The following is a 25,082-nucleotide window of genomic DNA, read 5'->3' as shown; positions in this document are numbered from 1 at the left end:
GTTATTTTGTGGACCACGTTTTAGGTGGTGGAAAACATTTTTTAAGACTGTGCTTATTTAATGAACGGTGGGTCAGGCGATATTTTGTCAGTTTTACTGATCCATTCTGCCGGATAATATAGCTTGGCGTTTAGTAGCTGCAATAAATAGACTACCACAAAAAAACTGGTAAAATACCAATTAATGGTTGTGGTCTGTCTTTGTTAATTCGTTTTTTGACTGTTGTTGTGTAATAATAATAGTAATATCATACTAATAATTATAATAATATTATTATTGTTGTTATTATTAATATTATGGCCGTTGTTGTTGTGTTTGTGTTGTAGTAGGCTATTTATATGTATATACTTATTAATAACAGTAGTGGGGGCTAGTAGGACAGTAGAATGATCAGAATAAGTACTATACTATATTATTATTATTTGCCTATTATTCATGTTGTTTGTTGATCATCTCTGACTTTGATTCATATGGGATTACATGTAGGTCTATCCCAAGATTAATTCTCATTTGATAAATGGCAAAATAAGGGAGCACTAAGCAACATAAGTGTAACTTAAATACCCTTGAATGTTTTGTGTGGTTTTATTTCATGCAAAAACACCCATAACTGTCGACAGTTGTTTTTTGTATGTCTTGTCAGTTGTTAACAGTGAAAGAAGGCCGTAGTAGTTTGTATTGGCTTAGGTGCTACCGCGGTAATGCGAACTAACTCAGCTGGCCGTCTGTTTTTATGAGGCAATAAATTAGATCTAATCTTTCCCTCGCGCTGGTTATTGGTGTTTTTATTGTCTGTTAGTCAAACGGAGATGGAAAGGAAGTACGGACCTTATTTATAGTAGGAGTCTGATTTATGTCCAAAGTTACGACGCGCCCAAGTCGTCTGTGTTTAGCAAAGCGGTGTGGAGGAGCTCGAGAGCCAGAGCGAGACGGAGAGGGACTGGGTCACGTGACCAGTACATGGTGAAAAAAACGGGGGCTTCTAACAATAATAGCTTCCACTTCCTATAGAGCTTGGTTTGTATCTGACCGCACCTTGTGTTGGGGAACCAAAAGAAATGCATTCAATTTCTAAATGTTAATGAACATATTTGTGATAAAATGCTCCCTTAAAATAGAAGGTGATTTATACATTGTTTTATATTGTTTTATAAACAATATAAAACCCAACAATTTGTATTCTACATGCATTTAAGAGCTACAATACATTTAAGAGACGTATGTGTATCCAATAAGTCCAATTGACATTCAATGTGCCACCTTAACACCTGACAAGTGCTCAATAGACCACCCTGGAATGCTAGAAAGCAGGCCCACATTTCTATCATTTACATTCAGCTCTTCATCAAAACATCCTAGTGTTATCAAGAAGATCAGATGGTTCGGTTTGGCTTACTGGTATGTTACATTTGACTCATTACAGAAACAGTGAAATAAGAAACCCAACCGCCACTTTGGCTAGCCCAAGGCTGTCTTTTCTCAATTTACTTGAAAATATTTCAAAATCGCAGAAGAGGGTAAGACCATGAACAGTGGAATGTGGAAACCTGTTACTAGGCAAGCATCCATTGTTTGTATTTTTTTTCCAACCTTTGATTACAATTAGATTGTTGCCAGATAAGCGCGATACTTATCTAGCTTAGCTATCAATGTGCATCATAAGGGCAAACATAAAGCTGTTTTGTGACAAACAAACAATGAATAGTGTAGTTTTATGCCTCTTTTGGACCAGTTGCCCATTAGAAGTAGAGAAAACATTCCAAAACGAGTGAGGTTAATTGAGAATACAGCCTAGAATGAAACAATAGCATAAAGGTAGAATGGGTCTGATTCATGGCGCCCTAATTTACAATCTAGTACATGGGAGGCGGGATATGCAGTCATTAAAACCCTTTCCTGGCTCAACATATTGATCCGGTACCTTATCCCTGTATTACAGTAGATCTATATTGTGAAACTTAATATTTAAAAAGCTTCCTTCCAAAATATGATAGCTACCCCACCATCTCATTCACTAAGGAAGGCGGATGTGGAATATTGAAACGTATTTTTGAACTTTTGAAAGGATATTGCATGCCGGTATGTATTAGAAGGAAAGCACCAGTATGTATTCAATCAGTTAAACCCTTTGAGATATTGGATTGCCCTTGAAGTTCCAAATTATGTGTTTCCTGATTCACTGCGTTTGTGTCAAGGACTGAGGATAGCTCTGAATAACATAACATTTTATTAAAGAATTGCTCGACAGACAACTCTCTCAACAAGGAAAGAAAAATAATCTACAAAGGACAAAGAAAGGTAACTGTTTTCTCCAAAAAAGACTTGTTCTTTTTTCGCCAGCTAATAGTTTGTCTAAATTTTCTGACTATGCATGGATGGGTCCCCGATTCACTTCTGAGCATTTTCCCTGTACAAGTCAAGACATTTATGTACAAGGGTCATAATAGGAACATAAAAACTACTTTTTTTCCTTCTAAAATACAATAACTAAAAAAATGTAACTTCGGTACAATGGACAAGAAGAAACACAATGCCTTTTCCCTTTCATAACTGGTAAATACTAAAAAAGTACAGTATTTTTTGTCGATATAAATACATGAAGGATAAATAATAATAATATTACAAAACAGAAAGTATTTTAAACGGTTATAACAAATAAATATTTATATTTGAATGTTCACTTGAACACACATTAGCCAAAGACGCTTTGATTGCAGGATCTTCCGTCTTTAAAATAAGATTTCATTTTTTTTTTCTTTTTTGTAACTTTAACCATCAAAATGTAAACTCTAAGTGCAACAATGATGTCTGGATGTAGCAAGCATAGTAGGTCTAGCCTTACGACGATCAGCGAGAGGAGTTTGGCGATACCCAAGTACTGCTTGTGCTACTTTTCAATGTGTGTTGGAGAAACAACTGCCAAAAAAGGGTTGGTATTCAAAATGCCATGGAAGACAATAGACGATTGACAAAGTGGGTTATTATTATAGGTTAGTTTGTTTCAGGGAATTGGAAAATCATATTGAATCACTATATACACACAAGTTGTTGAAATGTAGCTCAAGGATGTACGTTGTCCAAACTGCCATCACTAATGTCATCAAAAGTGAACAATGTGTTTCTTTTAGGTCTAGCACACATCTGCTTTTCATCCCTGACATGCATTTTTGTTCAAATATATACCCTGTTTCCATGTTAAAAGTTGATATGTGTGAACCAAAAACAATAATAAAATAATAACAATAATTGCTCTTTTTCACCTTAGTGTCCGCTTACGTGACCGACCCCTCAGAGACCGAGAGAAAAGAGAGGGAGAGAGGAAGACAGAAAAAGACAAAACAGACAGAGACAGACAGACAGAGACAGACAGACATAAAGGAGGGGCCAAAGACTCACACATATATAAAGAAAGAGTTTTTCACTCTTTTTTTTACCCTGTCTCAATGTTGTGCTAAAATAAGAACATTTTTTTTTTTTGTATGTTTCTCTCATGTATGTTTGCGTTAAGATGTCAACAGCTGGCATAGCCCGGCTTTGAACATGTGTCAGCAAAAAGAAGAAGTAGCATAGCTGTGAGTGTGTGTGTGTGCGTGTGTTTGTGTTTGCGTGTAAAAGGCTAAGATATTCTTACATTTTACAATGTTCATGTATGAGTGCAAGACCAGCCTGGATAACTGACAACACTTTTAAGGGTTTAAGTAATCCACCTATTGCAAGGTTTAGAAGATTTGTGTATGTCTGTGTGTTTGTGTGCGTGTGTGCGTGTTGGTGTGTGTGTGTGTGTGTGTGTGTGTGTGTTGGTACGTGCACGTGTGTGCGGTTGTGGCGGGAGTATGAGGGGAATATGAGGGATTGTAGGAAGCATGCTTCAGTGAATGATGCTGCTCCCTAAGACAAACGACAGTAGGGAAATAGCAGGAGATATTTAGAGAGAGAAAGAGAGAGAGGGGGAGGGAGAGAGAGAGACAGACACAGAGAGAGAGAGCGAGAGAGAGAGAGGGAGAGAGAGGGGGAGGGAGAGAGAGAGAGAGAGAGAGAGTGAGAGAGTGATAGAGTGAGAGAGAGAGAGAGAGAGAGAGAGAGAGAGAGAGAGAGAGTGAGAGAGTGAGAGAGAGAGAGAGAGAGAGAGAGAGAGAGAGAGAGAGAGACATATAGAAAGGCAACAATCCAGTGGTTTATGCTTGTTCCCTCTTCAAAGTGAGGAGCATAGAGTAGTTGGGGCTTGGTTTTCTTTTAGTGAATATTTTGTTGTTGTTGTTGTTGTTGCTGCAGGCCTGTGTGCTTCCCCACCTATCCTCCCCTTACCTACACACACCTCCCCACAGTAGAGCCCTACACCCATAACTCAGCAGGACTGACAATAAGATGTGCTCCTTGGAGTAATAGAGCTGCCAGCATCATTAATCTAACCACCTCGTTAACCACCATTAAAAAGTCTACCCTCTATATTTCATTTACCCCTTGCTTCGGCAATGGGAGCTGTGTGTGTGTGTGTGTGTGTATGAAATGAGGGTGGATGCTATCATGAAAACATGCCTTTAAAGCATTCCAAGCCACAGTGAAGCAGAAGCATAAGGTGTATCGCAGATGTTTCCCTCGCACTATGTCTATTTCCAACCTACATGCTAGGCCCAACTAGGCTCCATCCATAACTTTTATAAAGGCTACCAGGGTGTACTAAGGTGACCAACTCTCAGGACAGTCAGTATTTACTAAGTTTGAAATCCAAGCATTAAAGCTGTGGAAAGTCCAACAGCAGATTTCAGTATCGTTAGCAATTCTCCAAAGATGTGTGGGGAAGTATTGCTAGCTGTGTGCATGGATTTGGTCCTCCACTGCTTTTGGACGATAACAGTTCCAGTTATATGTACTATGGCGTACATCAAAATAAGAAATGTGAGATATAAATTGAATAAACCTAACTCTAACCACAATACCTCAAATGATCCAAGAAAAACCCTGAACCTTGTAAAAAGTTGGCCTAATATGGCATTGTAGTAACATGAGGTAGTTCTAAGTCAAACATTCCCTTCCAATCATTTACCATCATTTCCAATCTTTGTCCCACGTTATCAAAACTCTAGCCAACTATCATTTATCAGCCTACTCTAGGTATGTAGGTGCAAACTGGTCTGGTGGTAGAACCTTCTGCCTATCCACTATGGAACTGGGTCCTATATGTATGGCGGTGGTACACTTCTAACCGTCTACTAAATTAATAGCATCAATTGACTCGATGTTATAGTGGCTGACACATTGGAAGTACTTCAAACTTCCAATGTGTACTTCGGAAGTTTGGACCTTTCCTGAGCAACATAAACCACTGGATTATCACATATACCCAATCTCTTCTTTCGCTCTCCCTCCACCCAGTCCCCGTCGACCGGGTGGAGCCTGTTAGCCAATGGCATCATGTTAGTCATTCCATCATCTTTCTCCACTTCCGTCATAGTTATTTTGTTTTCAAACCTGCTACAGGTGAGTGAGCTTGGGTGCTTCCTGGATTCTGCCCTGAGTCGAGGTGTGGTGCGCCGACAGCTCTGTGTAAGTTGAGTGTGAGGGGGGGTCACAAGGGCCCGGGGCCCCTCCTCCTCCACCCCCGTGATGCTGGTTGCCGGTCGACATGGCGGTCGCACCACTGTAGTCCATGGATTGGTGGTGAGGGGGCGTGGGGCCCAGGTGGTTTAGCCCGTACATGGTAGGCCCGCCTCCGGACATGGGCTCCACGTAGCTGCCCCCTGCCACGTACACAGGGCTGGCCTGCATGTTGTTGGGGGTCCCGTATCCGGCACTGTTGGCCTGCACTAGGCCATGGTGGCCGTGAGGGTCCGCGTAGTCCGGGGCCGGGGCGCCGTACTTCTGCTGTGAAGGGCAGCCCTTCATGGAGACGTTGGGGTAGGCAGTGGACATGGAGTAGGACACACTCTGGTGGGGCTTGCCGAAAGAGGGCGGCGAAGGGGCGTCGTAGCCCCCGCCCCCCATGGAGTGCATGGAGTTCAGGAAGCCAGCGGTGGACTGCATGGTCAGGGGCGGGGAGCCGGTGGGCGAGGGCCCCCCGGAGCTGGAGCCCAAGCCTTTAGACTTCTGGTCCTTCTTGTACTTCATGCGTCGGTTCTGGAACCAGATCTTGATCTGCCTCTCCGACAGGTTGAGCAGGTTGGCCATCTCCACGCGCCGGGGCCGGCACAGGTAGCGGTTGAAGTGGAACTCCTTCTCCAGCTCCACCAGCTGGGCGCTGGTGTAGGCGGTGCGCGCCCGCTTGGAGGCGGCCGAGGAGCCGCCCGGGGGGCTCTTCTCTCCGCCGCTGCCGCTCTCGCCTCCTCCTCCTCCTCCTCCTCCTCCTCCTCCTCCTAGCGCTGAGGGGAACGGGAGACCAGCCGAGGGGAAGAGAGAACAGAACACGAGAGAGAGCGTTAAGAGAGGGACAGGGGGTTAAGGAAAGAAAGCAGGCCGGAGATTGAACACAGCGGGGAAGGAACAGAAGGATGAGAGAAGAAGAAAATGAAATAAGTGATGGCGGCAAAAGGCAGAAGAGAGGAAAAATATTAAAACACAATTAGAGTGCTGGCATGAAGAGATTGGAAGCGTTCCGGTTTGTTATTAAAAGTGTGTGGGGGGTGGGGGGGGGGGGTTGGTGGTGTTGGAGGTGGAGGATTGTTAGAAAGGCCAGCAGACTGGCCAAGTTATCCCTCCACCCCTAATATTAGTTGTCAACACTTCATAACCGTGGCAGTTATTAAGCGCTGAGTGCTGGCCCTTGGCTGCTCAATTGCATCATGGCTGGATACACAGATCCCTCGAAGCAACAGCTGCAGAGTGCAAGAAGTGCACCGTATTGGCTGGCCTCACACTACTCTTACTTTAACCAGTAAATCTGCTAACAAGACAGCACACTTTGTTACTGTGTGTGAGTAATTGTGTGCTTGTGTCTGTCTGTGTGTGCGTATGTGTGTTTTGATTTGTATCTATTTGGTTGCTATCCTTAACGTTAATGTGTTAGAGCAACGGTGGGAGATACAGTGCATTTAAATAGCATGTGTTTTTAATCTGCAACTATCTGAGACAGAGACTCTGTCTCTGTCTCTGTTTCTCACAAGCATTTACGAAGCTGATTACCAGCTTTATTTCAGCAATATGCAGACGATAAGATGCACAGGGAAAGTTCCTTACACAGAGCTTTGTCAGCATACTTGATGACCATTAATAAATAACTAAACCCTAATACATTAATCAACATGAATAAATTACTTAACCTGTCTATCAGCTGTGTGCCTCATCCACATCCTGCTAAGTTTCACTTGTTCATTCATGTTTAATTTAAATATCACGTAACTTCAACTAAACTTCCAATTTCAACGTCACTGTGGACATAGTGTTTGTTTTCATCGATTCAAAGGTTTGTCATGAAAACAAAGCAACTTCCTGTGGAGAGAAAGGTGTACCACAATGCATGGACTCCCCACTAGCTCGCAACTCACTCACACACACGCCCACACACACACACACACACACACACACACACACACACACACACACACACACACACACACACACACATCGTCACCACCATGCTTCTACGCAACAGACCGAGCAGACGGGAAGAAGGGGATTCAGGAAAGCACAGACAGGAAGTGAGCGAGACAGCGCCGTCTGGGACGGAGCTGGGGGCATGTTACACACCGTTGGCCGAGGTTGAGCTGGGGGAGCCGTTCTTCTGCTTGGTGTTCTGCCGCGACTCCTTCATCCAGGGGAAGATCTGCTTGGTCATGGAGGGATTGGGGGCCAGGGAGGAGGCCGCCGCCGACGGCGAGTCCGACGCGTTGGATGGCTTGCCGGGATTGGCCGGCTTACCGGCCGACGACGCTGTCCCCGAACTGCCGACGCCCCCACCGGGCGGCTGGGCGTTGCTGGCGCTGGGGGGCAGCGGGGGGGACGCCTGGGCGCCCGGGTGGTGCTCGGGGGGCAGGCTGGGCCGCATGCAGCTGCCGTTCAGCTCCTTGCTCTTGGCCAAGTGTTGCTGTTGGAGACCACGCCGCCGCCGCCGCCGCCGCCGCCGCCGCCGCCGCCGCCGCTACTCCCCCCGCCGCCGCCGCCCAGGGACTGCAGGGAGCACGCCGAGCGCTGGTACGAGTCCACGTCCAGGTGGCTGGCCGACTGGAAGCTGGGCTGGTGGTGGGACACGGGGACAGCATCGTAGCCGCCGAAGCCGTTGACCGCCGCCGCCGCCGCCGCCGCCGCCGCCGCCCTGGACCTGGTACGACGAGTAGCCACCGAAAAGCGTCGAGGAGTTGTCGTAATACGTGGTTTTCTGCATTTCCGAGAGAAGGGGCGGCTTCTTCTGTTTCTCCGGTCCTTGTTGAGAGGCGCTGCCGGAAGACCATTTGGCACCGGGTGTCACGTGACTGTCTCTCTCCAACGGCCCCTTGGAATCTGACCTGAAAGGTTAGCACAGAGAATAATCAGAGAGCGGGGCAGATATAGGAAGGATAAATCCATCTTCCTCTGCTGAAAGGCGCCATGACATGAATAGGGCTCGCTCTCTTCTTTTCTTCCCCCTCACCCCCCCTCCTCTCTCCACCGTTGGAGGAGAGCACGGCCTGCAGATGCTCCACTGGCGGGGGCACGGGGAGAGCAAGCTGTGTTCCTACCCCTGTCTCTCTTTCTCTCTCTCTCTCTCTCTCTCTCTCTCTCTCTCTCTCTCTCTCTCCCCTCTCTCTCTCTTTCTCTCTCTCCTTCACTCCCCCAACCTCCCTCTCTCTTTCTGTCTCTCTTTCTCTCTCTCTCTCTCTACCCCCAACTCCCTCTCCCTTTCTGTCTCTCTCTTGCTCTGTATCTTGTGCTCTCTATTTAGCTCTCTCTCTCTTTCTTTTGTGCTCTCTCTCTCTCTCTCTCTCTCTCTCTCTCTCTATCTCTCTATCGCTCACTCTATCAGCACATAAAGGTGCCTGGTCCAATCTCCCCCAACAGACATGCACACAAACACGAGGCAGGCCCATGCAAGCAAGGCTACAGGATCTTGTAACCTTCATTTTTTAAGAAAGAGTATTGTTGTGCTTTTCTTATAAATGTTGTTATTGATAATTATTATTGTAACATTGTTATGTTGTGATTATTACTAGTATTAGAAGTGGAAGTTGTAACCTTCATTTTTTAAGAAAGGGTATTGTTGTGCTTTTCTTATTAATGTTGTTCTTGATAATTATTATTGTAACATTGTTATGTTGTGATTATTACTAGTATTAGAAGTGGAAGTTATATTTATAGTTGCATAATAGTAGCAGTATAAGAAGATAGTATTAGTAGCATTAGCAGTAGTGGTAGAGTATTTTAATTTTTCAAATAAGGCTATTATTGCACTTACATATTTTTTTCGTTATAGCAGCTCGTTTTAATTGTGTGTTTTTACTAACAGGTCTACCCTGGTCTAGACACTAAATGAAGAGACGGCGGATATCGGACGTTGACAACATAGCACCATTATGCAGATGCCTACGCGGTCAGATAAAATCAGTCGCAATCAGTCGTTCCTGTATGAAAATAAATAAGGCTACCTTGTTTGATTTTGCGAATTGCGAGCCACTTGTTATTAGGCCAAAATGTGGTTTTGAAATCATCTGCTTTCCCTTGCAATTTATTTTGTGATTCTGTTAAATCCTCACTTTTGTGTCATAGGCCAACTTTTTGACTAGCCTTCATTACTATATAAAAGCTAGTCAATCATTTGCTATCGGCGGGTTACGAAATTTGCCTATCCCGTTCTTTAACATTTTACATAAGTTACGCTACTCGGTCTATCGTGAATTTCTTCTTGTACAGCACAGATTAACATCACACGATAAAAAATAAACTTAAGATAACTAAGATTCGATACAAAAGGGATAATACTTTGTTGGTCGTGGTAATTGTTGAAGAAATGCATTACTTGTAATACGAAGACCAATAGCCATTGTTGCCATTTCTGTGTTTTTTTCGTTTAAGCTTAGCCTAGGAAAGCCGAGATACATGCATGTGCGTCTGGTCTCAATGTCTCCAACAATTCCCTCGAACGTTTTTTCGTTAACATTACAAGATAGCCTTGCATATATAAAAAATAAATAAATAAGTCAAATAAATAAATAAGCTTCGAAAATAAATATAGATAGATAGATAGATAGATAGATAGATAGATAGATAGATAGATAGATAGATAGATAGATAGATAGATAGATAGATAGATAGATAGAAAGATAGATAGATAGAAAGATAGATAAGATAAAGGTATATATATATATTTATATAGATAGATACATAGATAGATAGATAGATAGATAGATAGATAGATAGATAGATAGATAGATAGATAGATAGATAGATAGATAGATAGTTGCATGTGTAGGCAAGTAGTAGCCTAAGTGAATGAAAATAGAAGTGGAAAAAAAAAATTGCTCCAGCCCACCAAACACCCTATTTGGATCTCACCCCTGGGGTGGCCCAGAGGCCCAGTTGTCAAGCACGAGAGAGCACCTGGCATTCATTTCTCCTGGACTGTTAGAAGGGCCAGATAAAACCTTCCAGGAAAGAGGGCTAAGACTGTTCCTGAGTGAAAATTGTCTGAAGGTCTTCCAATTATATATAGGCCTATAGGTCTATATTTGGTCAATTCTAACAAACAATAACAAACTCATATAGACCAACGAATTGTCAGAGTTTGTTGGAAATGTAGCCCTTAAGAAAATAATGGGTGTTGGCCTGAATTTATATAATCATGGGCTACACTATTTACTGAAGCAAAATAGGGGAATACAGTTATATTCAGACATATTTTGAAATTATTAGGATGTGCCTTCTTTTAAAGGCCATATTCTAACTCAAAATCAAAGGAAAATGGTATAACACGATTCTCTCAGGATTTGAATTAAATCCAGGATTTTTTTCACATTACAAAAAATACAGATTTTGTTTAGAAGCAGTCCTACTGATAAAAAAAAGTATTTACAGTGACGCAAATGTGAGAGGCCTACAGGAATAGAACAAAAGCTCCAGCTTTGGAGCATCAGCTCTCAGCACGTCACAAATGTCAGCCATTTATCTTTCTGCTAGACAAGCCGGAATCCTAATTATTTACTCTAAGGAATTGTCCCGGGCAAGGAGATGGGAGGAGAGCGAGAGGCGAAGAGAGAGTGGGAGAGACATACGGTAAGAGAGAGAGAGAGAGAGAGAGAGAGAGAGAGAGAGAGAGAGAGAGAGAGAGAGAGAGAGAGAGAGAGGCTAGGGCAGAGAGTGTAGGAGGAATATGTTATTAAATCATATCGTTGTTTCACCATTAAATGGGACACGTAATGTCTCTGCCCTAGCTTGTAGGGCTACTGCTAATACAATCACCAACTTTACTAGACGCCTCCCTGTATAATCCGTTTAGACCCAGGGCCCAGCCCAACACAGGCATAGGCAGAGTTAGCCTTACTGCTGAATTCCGACAGCACAGAAATAAAGTCAACAAAACAAAAACAACCTAATACGAGAGGGAGACAGGGGTAGCGAGATGGAGGGGGGCTGAGGCTGTCGACTAGGTTTTATTCGGGGACAACAAAAAATTGAAAATGGCGCCTGTCATATGAGGCTATATGGGCGAGAGAGAAAGAGAGAGAGAGAGAGAGAGAGAGAGAGAGAGAGAGAGAGAGAGAGAGAGAGAGAGAGAGAGAGAGAGAGAGAGAGAGAGGGGGGGGGGAGAACGAGGGACAGATAAAAAGAGAGCGAGGGAGAGAGAGGGGGAAAGCGGAAAATGCATTAGCTTGGACAATCTACGTATTCGTTATCCCATTAACAGAGAATGTAGGGGCTTTACTGGAGCCAAGCCCAGGAACAATAAAATATTCGCTTGATAGAAGAATTTCTCCTAAAAAAAATTATAATAACCAAGTTACTTTCTTGGCATAGGTAGGCGAGGTCAAAATCATCGAACAAGGGTGTTTGATGTAGCCTATCCTATAGAACAGCGATTATAATAAATATAAATAAAAGGCAATTTGTTTTGGCCTACTACAAGTCAACAACACAATGTGCTAAAAATACAGGCCTATTCAAATCAGCTAATTGATAATGAGTGCTTATAGCCTATTCAAATAACGACAATGTAGTTAGTTTGATGAACAATTAAATGATAACTGTTGGTTCCTTTATAGGCTGGAGAAATAAGCTAATTGAATAGCGACAACAAAAACAATAAATACACAAGAGACAGGCCGAGGTGGGGAGAAAAGAAAGCAAGGGAGAGATTAGAAGAAGTGTGCCGCTTGCGGTGTGTAAGGCATCCTAAAGCATTGTGAACTCTGCTTGAACCGAGATTGAAGTCATATGGGCAATAAATCACAGAGCCATCCACTCTCCGCCATTCACAATCTGGGAAATACAGGCCAGTAGGATCTCAAACCGGGTGTCAGAGTCGCTGGTGTTTCAGGCTGCAGCTTCCAGCACCGAGCGTGTCTTTTCCTTACCTTCTCTCAGCCTCGGGCGAACCCAACGCGGCGACAACACCGCATCATATATTATTCCTCATGTTAGGCACCACCGTGGATAATCAATAAATCAACGAATCCTGATGCTTTTTTTTTCCTGATCTTCTTTCTTCTACACTCCCCTCCGCCTCTTTTTTTTCTTATCCTCTCTCTCAGCTATTTAATTCTAACCGGGGCTCTCTGGTCTTGATCCAACAACAAACCAGCCCCTTAGAAGCTACACCCGCTGCCGGTGGTGAGAATCCCGCTCCTCCGGTAATGTCTCGAGACGACGGGTACTCCTTATAGCAGCAGCAGCAGCAGCAGCAGTAGCAGCAGCGCCTCTCGACCGCCACAACACCGCAAAACACAACCAGCCCGGGCTGCGCCGAGGGATCCCCGTGCTACTTCGGGGAGGTGACAGCGGACACCGTGTTGGCGCGAACGATTGTCGGAAGCGAGCGGAGGGCGAGCGGGGCTCGAGACACGGAAAAAAAGGGCAGGAAGGTATACAGTCAGGGAAAACGACACGCGAGCGAACGATCCTAGAGCCGAGAGGCTGCCAGCCAGCCAGCACCCACCCCCCCCCGCCACCCCCCCAGCACCAGTGCGCTGGTAGCCTAGTCCAACTTCCAACGCCGCTTGCTGATAACAATGGCCTCAGATTTCTCCCCCTTTAGCCCCCTGTCGCTCAGTAAGTCAGCTCGGAGGTGGCTGCGGAGACCGTCACACCAGCAGCATCGGACAGGCGGCCCCCTGAGAAAGGAGGGCCTGCCGCGGAGAGTCGACCCATCTCATTTTGGGGGCTTTTATATTGTTCTCATTTCTGTATAGTCTGTAGGTATAGTGTGCGTTGGTTCCTCTTGGAGTAAGGGGCAGGGGGGGGGGGGGGGGGGGGGGCTCTTCTTCCTTTCTTCGTCGGGCTCCGTGTTTCCCTCTGGCCGGTTGTTTTAAGGCCTATGGGGGGTTATTCCGAAGGTAGTGCCATGGCGGTGGAGCAGCTATAGCAGGTGTAGCCTTATATTTCCTCGGCTCGGGTTGAATGTGTTGTGTTGACAACGCAGGCCTCGTATCAGCATCGCTTACTGGGGGATAACGGCGCTCGACTCACGGACGCCTTGATTCTCCATCACACACCGCTCAGTGGCGGCTTCATGAACACTCACTCAGGAAATATGCTAATTCCACCCAGATGAGATAAAAGGGTGCTATATTCCCTCAAGTTAGGCTACGTTAGATCATATTATGCAGGTGGAAAAATACATAGGCTGTACGTTACAGTGTAGGCTAATCATCCATGCATATATTATAAATAGTCTGATCCAATTTCCCAGTCATATACCATGAGCCAATTATTGTAATCTAATCCTATATGTCTGTTGTCAGAATACTACGCTCAGCATTAGCAGCCGTTGGCTCCTATATATGTAGCATATGGCTCGCATAACTTTTTGGGTTTCGCACGTTAGTGAAGAGATGCACAGCCCACCTCCCCCCCCCCCCCCCCCCCCCCCCCCCACAAACACACACACACACAGACACACACCCCACACCCCAATCCAAACACAAACACGCAAAAGCGCAGGCACGCGGATGTGCGTGCATAAGACACATATAAGTCGAGTGGCAGCTGTTATGGTGCTTTAGCTCCGTGAATAAAACCTCCGTTTCAGCAAATCGGGATAATGTGAAAGGATATTATTAGAGCATTGGGTCGCTTATATATATGTTGCTATACCGTACAACTCATCAGCACCAAATGGATATTCAGGAAATTAAATCAGGGCTTCGGTGCGTTGCGCCGAGCATAACGATTCATTACAATTGTTTGCATATTTCAGTTCATCATCAAACATTACCAAAACAATAAGAGGTGAAGCCATAGGGCCTACTGATAGAATAGGCCAAAGAATACGAGTAGTCGAAGCAGAAGTGAGGCAAAAATACAAATGAAACGATCAAGCCTTTCTCTCTTTAATGTGTGAATGTCGTGCATCAAATGAACACATCTCACACTTGGCTTTCTCACTCACTGGCCACAGTGTGTGTGTGTGTGTGTATTATTCAGGATGTAACCGCTGTCGATTATGGCGGGAGATTTATGACATATCTCACATCTCTGCATCGTTGTGTGTGCGTGCGTGTGTGTGTGTGTGTGTGTGTGTGTGTGTGTGCGTCCGTGCGTGCGTGCGTGCGTGCGTGCGTGCGTAGTTGTGGGCAAGCAGGACAACTTTAAATAGATATCACTTGGTGTGAGGTTTTGAAAAGAACTCGGTGTAGGTGGAAGGCAGGCCACCAGAATGTCGTTGTCTGCAACTTTCTCTTAAAGAGACCCTGTGCGAGAACAAGGGATTTGCTAACTCGTCCTCAACTGAGCTAAACGAAAGCCTGTTGGTTCATTAACCAAAACTCGTCATTCAAGTTTTGTTCTTGAATACGTTCGCTTTTTGTCCTCTCTATTCGTTACTCGGACAGAAGGTGTATAGAAAGAGATTAGATTTGGCTCAAACGTGTTAAGGCTTGACTATAACGAGATATGTAATCTTCTTAATGAAAAACAACAACAACATCAACACATAAGCTATCATATTCACTTTAAGAATAGACTATTTATTTGAGCGGTGTGATATATAAGCCTATTGCCTACTTTAAGCGATTTTGGCCGTCAAAAAACTATTAACAACTAAAAATGTTAATTCAAATATGAATTAGGCCTATTAGTCTACAATAAACAACTCTTTTAGATCAAGATATATTAACTTGTTTTTACCATCACCATACCATTTTATGTGTTATATTGTAAGACTATAGGGCCTAATCGAATATACTCGTGTTTGAGGTATCTTAAGAAAAGAAGGTCATTAAGGCGAAGGCCTACATGACGTCTGGTGAAATGGAAATGTTGTGTATTCTCTGTGCCAGAGTAATGAGGCCATTCACAAATGAAGTTCCGAACAGAAAAAAAATGTCTTATAATCACCTAATAGGAGAGTAACTAACGAATATTCCCCTTCGCTACAATGATCGAGAAGGCCTACAGCAAATTTGCCTAACCGCTACCAACATCAAAATAAAATAGGACCACCCGTAGTATCCATACTACACACAAACTGAGAATGAGTATATAGAATATATATTATACATATATCTTATACAGCAATATAGGACTACAGCATAAAATCATGCATTATATCAAACATGTTTCTTCCGTTATCGAGGATATTAAGATTAATTTTCCTATGCAACTATGGTGTACCACTAGGTTTATACTCAAACGAGCTGCAACACAGATATAAATATGATAATAACAATAACAACAATTAATCGAATGATTAATAGGCCTATCCTTAAAAGGCCTCCATTGGGGTTGGATTGAATTGCAACACAAAAAAAAAACATTTCGCCGGTCAATTTATTGGGATATCCAGCCTATAGCCTGGATTTTGTTTAAATATTTAATCATTTTCTTTCCTATCCAAATTAAATACAATTATGTGTTGGAGAAAATAGATTCAGTGACCTAATGACAAAATTAATAGAAGCCCGAAACATTACCAGCACGGTTCCAACATTCAATAGGTATTTATGAAGACCAATTTTTGTACTCACCGAGAGACTTTTTATTTTGTGTTGTTTTGAGTGAAGAAAACGGCTTCCACAAAGCTCCTCGTCCAAACTGCTGGGTGGCAGCGATGGGGAGACATGGGGAAAGCAGGAAGGGAAAAAAAGAAAAATATAGAGAAGCGATCAAAGGAGGGGTCTTTGGAAATCCGATAGAGTGCAAGAGACCTCTTGTAGATCAGCGGGACGGGTTAAAAACGGGACAGAACCGAGAACAACGGCGTGTGTAACCTTTACTCGTTATCTATCATTATTTAAATTACCACAATAAATATGCCATACAAGTATAGTGCACATTTGTGGCCTGTTCAGGTATAACTATCTGGAGTTGCCTACAAATATGTTTCGCTGCAATACAAATAGCTTAAAGCCATGGTGCAAATAGCAGGCCTTGGCTATAATATGTCAAATTCTATCAATTTAAAGACGGAGACGACAATATAATCCTATAGATTAAAGGCCCGAGTCAACCAAAAACATAAAGGCCTCACATCTAAAAATGCAATCATTCATTTTAATTCGTTTCATTCAGTAGGTCCATCATTTTAGTTGAATTTAGGCGTAAAACACAAGCAACCACCAATAATCGTAATGATTAGAAATAAAACAATTAGGCAAATGCAATTAAAGGCCAAATGAAGTCATGCCCTGTATAGTACAGTACCAATAGTATAAAGGTCATGAGTATCTTCACCATCGGTACCTTTTGAAGGAAAATACATCCCATAGACCCGAGAGGTAAGGTGTGAATGTTGCGTTAAACGAAGACTACCCAAATCCAGAACGCAGCAAAGTGTGCAAATTTGCCCAAAGAAAACAACCAAAACAATCTAAGCGTGAACGCAAAAGAAGAATATCCTCCAAGAACCAAAATAGAGATTGAGAGAAATGAGCATCCATATCCGTATGCGCTGATCTTCCGTCAGTAAACGTTTTTAAAAAAGTGCAATAATTGAATAGGATCCACTCTGTTGTGGTAGAAGTGGCGGAAAAAATCACTGTCCGTGTTGTTGCATAGCGGCTGTTATTACTGCTGGAATAAAATCGTTGGCCGCTTTGCTTCTCTGTTTCTTCTCCTGACAGCTTCCCCCAAACACATAAATCAAAACCAAGGATCCCCGACCTCCCCACAACTAGCCTACTACTACTACGACGGAGGCCTGCGATGCTGCAATAAAGTTATTTATTGTATCTTTCCACGACATTCACACACACACAACTTTGGCTACCTTCCATGATTATCGTTAAGGCCAGGGGGTATTTTCCTCTTCCCTCACGGGTAAACCTCGGTGGTGTTCGGGCCGCCTTCTACCCTTGCGACCCAGAGCAGTTGACTAGTCTAAAGTTGCCTAGAAAGTGATGCCGGGTCGACGCTGCCCCTGTCGACTAGCTTAGCCGGCTAGCCTAGCCCCCCGAAACAAAGGGAGGAGGTTGCTTTCAGTTCAAGAACAGCTGATGAGACACATTTTTGTCCTCCCAAAAAATGATTGTTTTTTCACAGAGCCCTTTCTAATTCAATCAAGAGGTTTCACCTTTTGATCAAACAATACTCATTAAGATGGAAATTAAACCAATACGAGCTATAAAGATCCCCCCCCCCTATAGTTGCATGCCTAATATGACAAATGTACATTAACTGAATGCATGAAAATGCAACAGAAGTGAGATATAACATTTACCTCAGTTAAAAAAAGAGCCTGACAGGGCTATATAATGTATACATTTAACACATGAATCGTAAAATCACAATGCTCCTGCAGCCTAGCTAAACAACTTAACACAAGCTCAGCTTTGTCTTTCTTTTTCTTTCAACTACTTTATCAGCATTATACTTCTTTATCTCCTGTGGTCTGGTGGTGCCGTCACAGGGCGGCACACACACACCCAAACACCCCCACACATAGATCCCCCCCCCCCCCCCCCCCCCCCCCCCACACACACACACACACACACACACACACACACACACACACACACACACACACACACACACACACACACAAACCAATGGGTCTATAGATATAGGAACCAGATTCAAATCTATAGACCAATACATAAAATGCGAATAATCACAGTTCAGGACACACCTTGATATGGCAATAGTAATTCAGGGCTAAATGTGACCTATCATTTAGCAGTGTGTTGGGGTCTTGGTTTTCTAATATAACCAGCCTGGCGGAGAAGGGTCGCTGCCAGCAACACAGAGGAGACAGATTGTTGCAGAGCTCTCCAAGTGACCTTTGGCACCGATGAGTATAAATAAGTCACTGTGTTTAATGATCAATCGACAAACCAACTGCTTAGGAATCCCTGTTTTATAGCCCATTTTATGTGTTTACCAATTCATTACATCCCAATGCTGGCTACTGTTATGGCATCTTGGCTTCATATTTATTTTCACTGACTGAAATAGGAGATTCTTGTGCTTTGAGAAGACAACAATTGGAACCTTTGCTTAAAGTAGAGGAACCTACTTAAAGTGAGTGATAATAATATAAAGAATGATAGACTCATGGACAAACAACAAACAAACAAAACCGATACATATGGCAAATTCCAACTAATGTAGTCAAAAAGCTACATGAACACAATGTGAGGAAGAATGCGGGCTACTCATCAGTTCAAGAAAAAAGCTATGGACTCTGAAGAAGATGGGAAGATTTGCACAGTGGATACAATGCAACTTTTCCACGATAGAAGGAGCTAGCGCAAACAGACTCAAGAGATCACTGCTGTGCACACCTGTCACAATTATGTCTTGATAGGATAACATATATCATGATACGATTGGCAACTTTCCTGTTCTTAATATCCTGTTGTCATTGTTCTTCTTTTCATTTGTATTATCAATATTATTGCCATTATTATTGTAATAAATCCCAATAAGTGCACTCTGGTGTTCCCATCTACTCGATGGGACCACACAGCACCATCACCACCGACACAATCAGGCCAAGTGATGACAAACTAGCCTCCAACCATAGAGATAGTCTGCATTGCATCTCCTCTCCTTTCCCCAGCTCTGGTAGGGGGATACCCACGTTTCAACACCAACCAGTTGTGGTGCTGGCCATCCGGCGCAAGTATGCAGAAGGAGTTTCACAATGAAAGGAGAGGACCGAAAGAAAAGATTGAGCAAACAAGGTTGGAGGACCACCAGGATACCTTGTGACTCTATGAAGAGGAGATTGAGGAGGGGAGGAATAAGCAGACGCGATGTGTGTTTTCACTCAACATGGCTGGAGGATGGGGCAGGCATTCATACATTTCTATTAGAGTTACCGTTGAATATATCTGAAGCTGGAAACAGATATATAAGAGAGAGAGGGGGAGAGAGAGAGAGAGAGAGAGAGAGAGAGAGAGAGAGAGAGAGAGAAAGAAAGAGAGAGAAAGAAAGAAAGAAAGAAAGAAAGAGAGAGAGAGAAAAAAAGTGTCTGGGTCCAAATTGGTGTTTGATTAAACCCCAAGGCTAACTGTTCTCCTCAATGCATGCAGGTTGGTCTTTCTCCCATGCACTCAGTCTATTATTAAACATCCCACTTGTAAAATTGAACTTCCATTTCATTTCCTGAGTCCCCACGACCCTGACTGCACACATGGTGTCTTATCAATCAGTATGCTTGGTGATTTAAGATTGGACTGGTTCAAAAACTGTAGCAGAATTATGTAGTAACAAATTGCATTACATAAATACCTCAACCTAGATAAGTTATTCAAAATGTACATGCTTTCTCTCTATTGGAAAATATGAATTTATTATTCCATAGAGTCCATGCACCTCATTCATAATGTGGGTCAAATGTGGAAGAACACCATAAACAATGAGTCCTATTGACAATGTCAAGTCAGTCCGCATGAGATTAGACTGCATTAACCTGCATTTATATTCTTGAGTTTGTTGTGAAATAAATTGCAGAAAGGGCTTTGTTTGTAATTTAGTACGCAGCACATTTCTGGCTGCTGAGGCCAACTAGATACAGCGTGTTTGGGCATGTCAACACCTCTATGTTCCTCAATCACAATGGTTGAGTAATGGGTTACTTAAGGTTTCACACACCTCAGACGTATTATTTCGTAACAAGGTAGTCTGTGGTTGTTTGTGTTGTCCCTTTGGTTCCAGGTATTGACTCATGGCGTTTGAATCATTCGGCTAATCTTTAAAATTTAGAAATAACAGGGAATAACAAGACACTGAAAACATGAGCTTCTTGGAGTAATCCATAAAACCCAATGGAAAGTCAAATAATTTTGACTTGGAAATAGGATCTGTAGCTATTTTTGTCTTTATGAGTATTCCAATGTATACCAATACCCTATTAATTTTAATTAGTAGTCGTCAGAGTCCGATTTTTGTGTAATTCGGACCAGTAAAGAGCAAGGGTGTTTGTCCAGCTGTTGTCTGTACAAAACTTTGAGGTATTAGTAAAGTCAAACAGGGTCCACTAACTATCCTGTTTTCAGCAAAAAAGGTAGAGAAATGTTGGGGCAATTTGGACATTTGGGATGGTTTTCCTTGGGTAAGGTTCTAATAACCTCTAAATGCTGTTCCTCAACACTTTGGCACACCTACAACAACCAATTTTGACTTTACAGATTTGAGATATAACTCACATTGGACTCATTCAGTTATGGTTTAAACCTCTTTGAAATAACCTGAGGATTTGTATTATCCTATCAGTATCAAAAACTTTAAGCCCCATTTGATTACATGCAAAACATTTAGTACATTCTTGCTGTTTACCCTTTGCATACACCTCAATACATAACTCTATTCCAGATACAATTTGAAATCAATGAAACTGTGTATGGTTCTAAAAGGATTTCGTGCAAGTTCACGTCAAGAACCTCTTTGGTCTGTAAAGTTTCACTATAGCACCTTAAAAAAACTCACATTCCATTCCCTTGAGCGATGTCATGCTCTTCTATTTGACAGCATGTATCAGAGGAGACCTGCATCAGCTTGGACTTATATAAACTCTTTCTTTATGCACTTTTTTCAATAAAAAGTGGTTAGATACCAGGGGAAGTATTGCCTTAAGTTTTATTTAATTGAAACCAGTTTCCCCCCTCACCATACTTCTCCCTTGCTCTGGGCAGTGTGAGCACTTTTGAAAGACTCCAAATACTTCCCTCTGGCGTAGCAAAGTCCTGCCATCAGCTCCTTCCTTTGAAAGAGTTAATCGTTATCAGAGATGCTAATCTTTAACCTAGAACTCAAAGAGTGCTTTTAGGGAGGGGGGTTGCGAATGTGCATTTTTTTGTGTGTGTCAGTACTTGGAGGGTCACCGAGGGACAAGAAACTGAGTTGGTCAGTTTGCCGCTCGCGGCTTCAGGGCCAACAAAGTTGAGACACAGATAGTCTCTCAGCAAATGGGAGGAGAGGTGTGGTTGTCTGTGAGTGTGTTTGTGTATGTGTGTGTGTGTACTGACTGTACTTTTGATTATTAAATATACTTAACAATTAAGTTATCTGTCATGTAAAAATTGATGGGCTAACCCAGATAGTTTAAACATTATTATCACCTTAATTGTCAAATGTGGACTTTAATACTTTAGTCCACCTATTTTCCCACACGTATTCTTCATTGTTCCAGAATTCCAATGATCAGCATATGTTAGTTTCTGGAAAGCAACTAAAGACTTGGTTGAAGTCTAGTTTAGCTTAATGTGCCGTGAAATGGGTTTGACTAAAGTTAGAAATCCAGAAAAAACGGATAGATTTCAAGTCTTTCAGACTCTGGACAAATCAGAACCTACAAAGTGGCTGAAGAGTTAAAAAAAAGTAAAATTATATTTGAAGGTAGCCCTGTCTATAGAGTGTCGACTCTGAATTATTATATAAGATGTCTGGCAATGTTTGACAAGGTTTGATGTTGTTGTAGAAAACAGCTTAGAAGCCTAATTGTTTTGGATGTACTACAGTCCTGAGGATGAATTGAGCCTGTATCTGTTACCAAACAAGACCTTTCTCTGATGACACATGGATTGAATAAAACAGCAAGTTGATGTAACATAATCATGATGCCGGGCCCACAACAATCAGGCCTGGTTTTAGGGATTTCCCTGCCAGAGATAGCACCCCTTTGAAACACATCCAAAGCTGTCAGCTTCTACAGATCTGTACTTGCGGTTACCTGGTTTTTGTTTCGATTTTGTTTGTATATTGAACTAAACAGTTTTCATCTGGATATTTAGGATTAGATTTTACATTGGAAACCCATAAGGAGCCACTTATAATCCTATGGTTATTTATATGATCAACTGATAGCACTGAAACTGAATCTACATGGGCCTCATAGAACAAGTCAATGCTAAAGTGCTAGTAAGGCAAAGGGGAACCCTGAGCAAATATTTTATAGCAACAGTACCAAACATTGGATGACTCCTTAGCCAAGTTGGTTTCAGGACCTCTATCGAGTATATCCTTGTGATGTCATAGACCACTGTGTTGGCGTTCCACTTTAATTTGGGCTTTGTCTTAGATGTGTTATTAGCAGCACAAATAGTTTTTTTTTCTTAATTGTATTTGATTCTTGCTTACAGTTTCTTGATCATTAACATCTTGTTTGGTCTTCCTGATATTGTGGGTACATTGAGGGTCACATATTATTTTCATTAGCTGGTGAAAAATGTGAAATGCAATTAATGTTCAATTAATTTCTGACAATGTTACATTTAATTAACTTTGTTTGGCAATGCATGGTGGTGTTCTCATCAGACAAGTACCAGACATCAATTCTGTCCCTTTGGCCATTTGCTGTTTTTGTTTTGTGTGTGTGTGTTGTCTCGTGTGTGTGTGTGTGTGTGTGTGTGTGTGTGTGTGTGTGTGTGTGTGTGTGTGTGTGTGTGTGTGTGTGTTTGAGTGCGTGCCCGTTGTCGCAAGGGTAAGGACATTTGTGATTCTCAGAGAAAGAGAGGCGGGAGGGGGGCTTGACAAAAAAGCGCGAGCGTCTTCTTGAGTAAGCAATCTTTTCACAGGGCAATAAATCACAGTGGTACTAAGATGCGTCTTCGTTTTTTACACCTTGCCATCAGTTCTCTATTCACTACGACTCACTCAACCCCCTGCCCAACTCGCGCGCGCACACACACACACAAACACACGCACACACACACACACGCACACAAACACACACACACACACACACACACACACACACACACACACACACGCCAGACACACACACAAGCTGCCTCTCTCTCTAAACACAAGACGCAACTGCACTTTACGCCGTGAGTAAACTTCTTTTTAAATGATAGTTGCACGCGGGGGAAGGCTAATATTAATGTCTCGACAGACAAACAGAGAGGTGAGGAGAGAAGGAGCGGAGAGACCGGGAGGCGGACAACGGGAGATGGACCTCGGGATAGAGGTAACAGCATGACAGGGAAGGCGCGGAGAAGAAAGAAAGAGAAGATACAAGGCGCCCTTTTTCCCCCATATCTGTTACCTATTTTAAAGCATCTGTCTTCGGGTGCCTTGGAACGTGCGCCAACGTGCACACACACAAATAGAGAAGCGATAAACAAAGTTTTAGGATTTGTGGTATGGCCGGCATATAGAAACACCCCATGGATGGGTTGTTGACGAGTAAGACCGGGGTCACACAACAGATAATTAATGAGATGTAGAACGGCGGAGCGCGTGGGACGGGACACATCAGGAAGACACGCGGTTTAAACGGAGCATGTGGGTGGCAGCATCATGGATCCGCACAGCTTACCTGCTCTAATGACTTTTTTGATATGCCTTTTGTCTTCCGTCTTCTTTTCCCGGGATGCGTGGCAGCTGGCTAAGGAGAGCTTCTGTTTTTGAACACCGTTTGTCACCAAATGGACACTGTTTGGAGTCTTAAATCTGGGCGGAGCAGATAGGAAAATCCCCTTCTCGTCAAATTTTGGATATTTAATTTTCCTGGGTGCGACGTCGCCCACCGTTAGTATATTTATTCCTATTATATATTTTTCTTTCGGTCCATAACGGTACTGAAAAATATATATAGCCTATAGGCCTATACATATATATATATATATATATATATATGTATAATTATTATTATTATTATTTTTATGTTGTTGTTAGGCGACAATGTATACAACGTACATTTAATTACCATTCGGCCTGCTGGTTAAGACGTTGCTAAAACAAACTCAACACCGTGTGTGTGAGTGATTTAATGGTAACTTTTGGGGAAGTTATAAATCTCTAACCAGTAGCCCGGACCATAAATCTAGAGGCAGGAGCTTCGCTAATTGGCGGTGAACTGCTCAGACTGGGGCTCCGGGTCCTGAGCGAGCGCTCGCCTGTCTAGTCGTCGGTATGGTTTCAACAACTCTGACTTTTTTCTAATTTATCTCCCTTCTCGGACTTGAACATACAAACGTAAACAACAAGAAAAAAACTTGAAAAAACAAATTTTAGGTTAGCAATACTATTTTTGCCTCGCGCGTAATGGTGTATGGGCATACCCCATGGATCTGTCTCTTCAGTCGAGGATTGAGTCGAGACAGGTCCTGCTATCACTCACCCTTTTTACTCGTAGCCTTTCCACCCTGGCCTGTGGGCTGTTGTGTTTTTGCGTTCGCTATAACTCTTCGTCAAACTTAACAATCGTTTACGGACAAACCAAAGCAGTGAGTTAGATTCCCTTATATCCTTTAACTCTTAAATTCCTTTGATGGGCATAGCGCTTCCGGTCAATTTGACCGTTAACCTGCATGCATGTTGACCTCATATAAATAAGGATAGGACTAATAAACCAAATTTTGACTCGCAAAACAACACTCACATGCCACCGTCTGTCCGCGACCCTCTCCCCTCCAATTCGCCTGCTTTCCTGTCTATCCTCTTCTCGCTCTCTGCTTCTCCCCATGAAATGGTCAGCCGTGAGTGTATATAGGTGGTTCTCTCGGCCTGTTCTGGCAGATTGACACGGTGAACTGCTGGTGAACCGGGTTGGACTGACAGGACTACCACCGGGTTAGCGC

The 25,082-nt window shown here is 43.0% G+C and overlaps 1 protein-coding gene across 1 annotated transcript; it reads right to left on the bottom strand.

The window, feature by feature from the left end:
• Window positions 1–2,208: 2,208 nt before the first annotated feature.
• On the bottom strand, window positions 2,209–23,909 carry hoxb3a (homeobox B3a). Its single transcript, XM_079745836.1, is given in 6 exon segments — window positions 2,209–6,356; window positions 7,681–8,029; window positions 8,032–8,241; window positions 8,243–8,435; window positions 16,083–16,149; window positions 23,819–23,909. Coding segments are annotated over 4 exon segments (1,515 nt in total). The 5' UTR covers window positions 8,315–8,435; window positions 16,083–16,149; window positions 23,819–23,909; the 3' UTR covers window positions 2,209–5,472.
• Window positions 23,910–25,082: the final 1,173 nt, after the last annotated feature.

This window comes from Pollachius pollachius, assembly GCF_949987615.1.
Source record: "Pollachius pollachius genome assembly, chromosome: 11".
NCBI lineage: Eukaryota > Metazoa > Chordata > Actinopteri > Gadiformes > Gadidae > Pollachius > Pollachius pollachius.
This window is presented reverse-complemented; position numbering and strand designations above follow the sequence as displayed.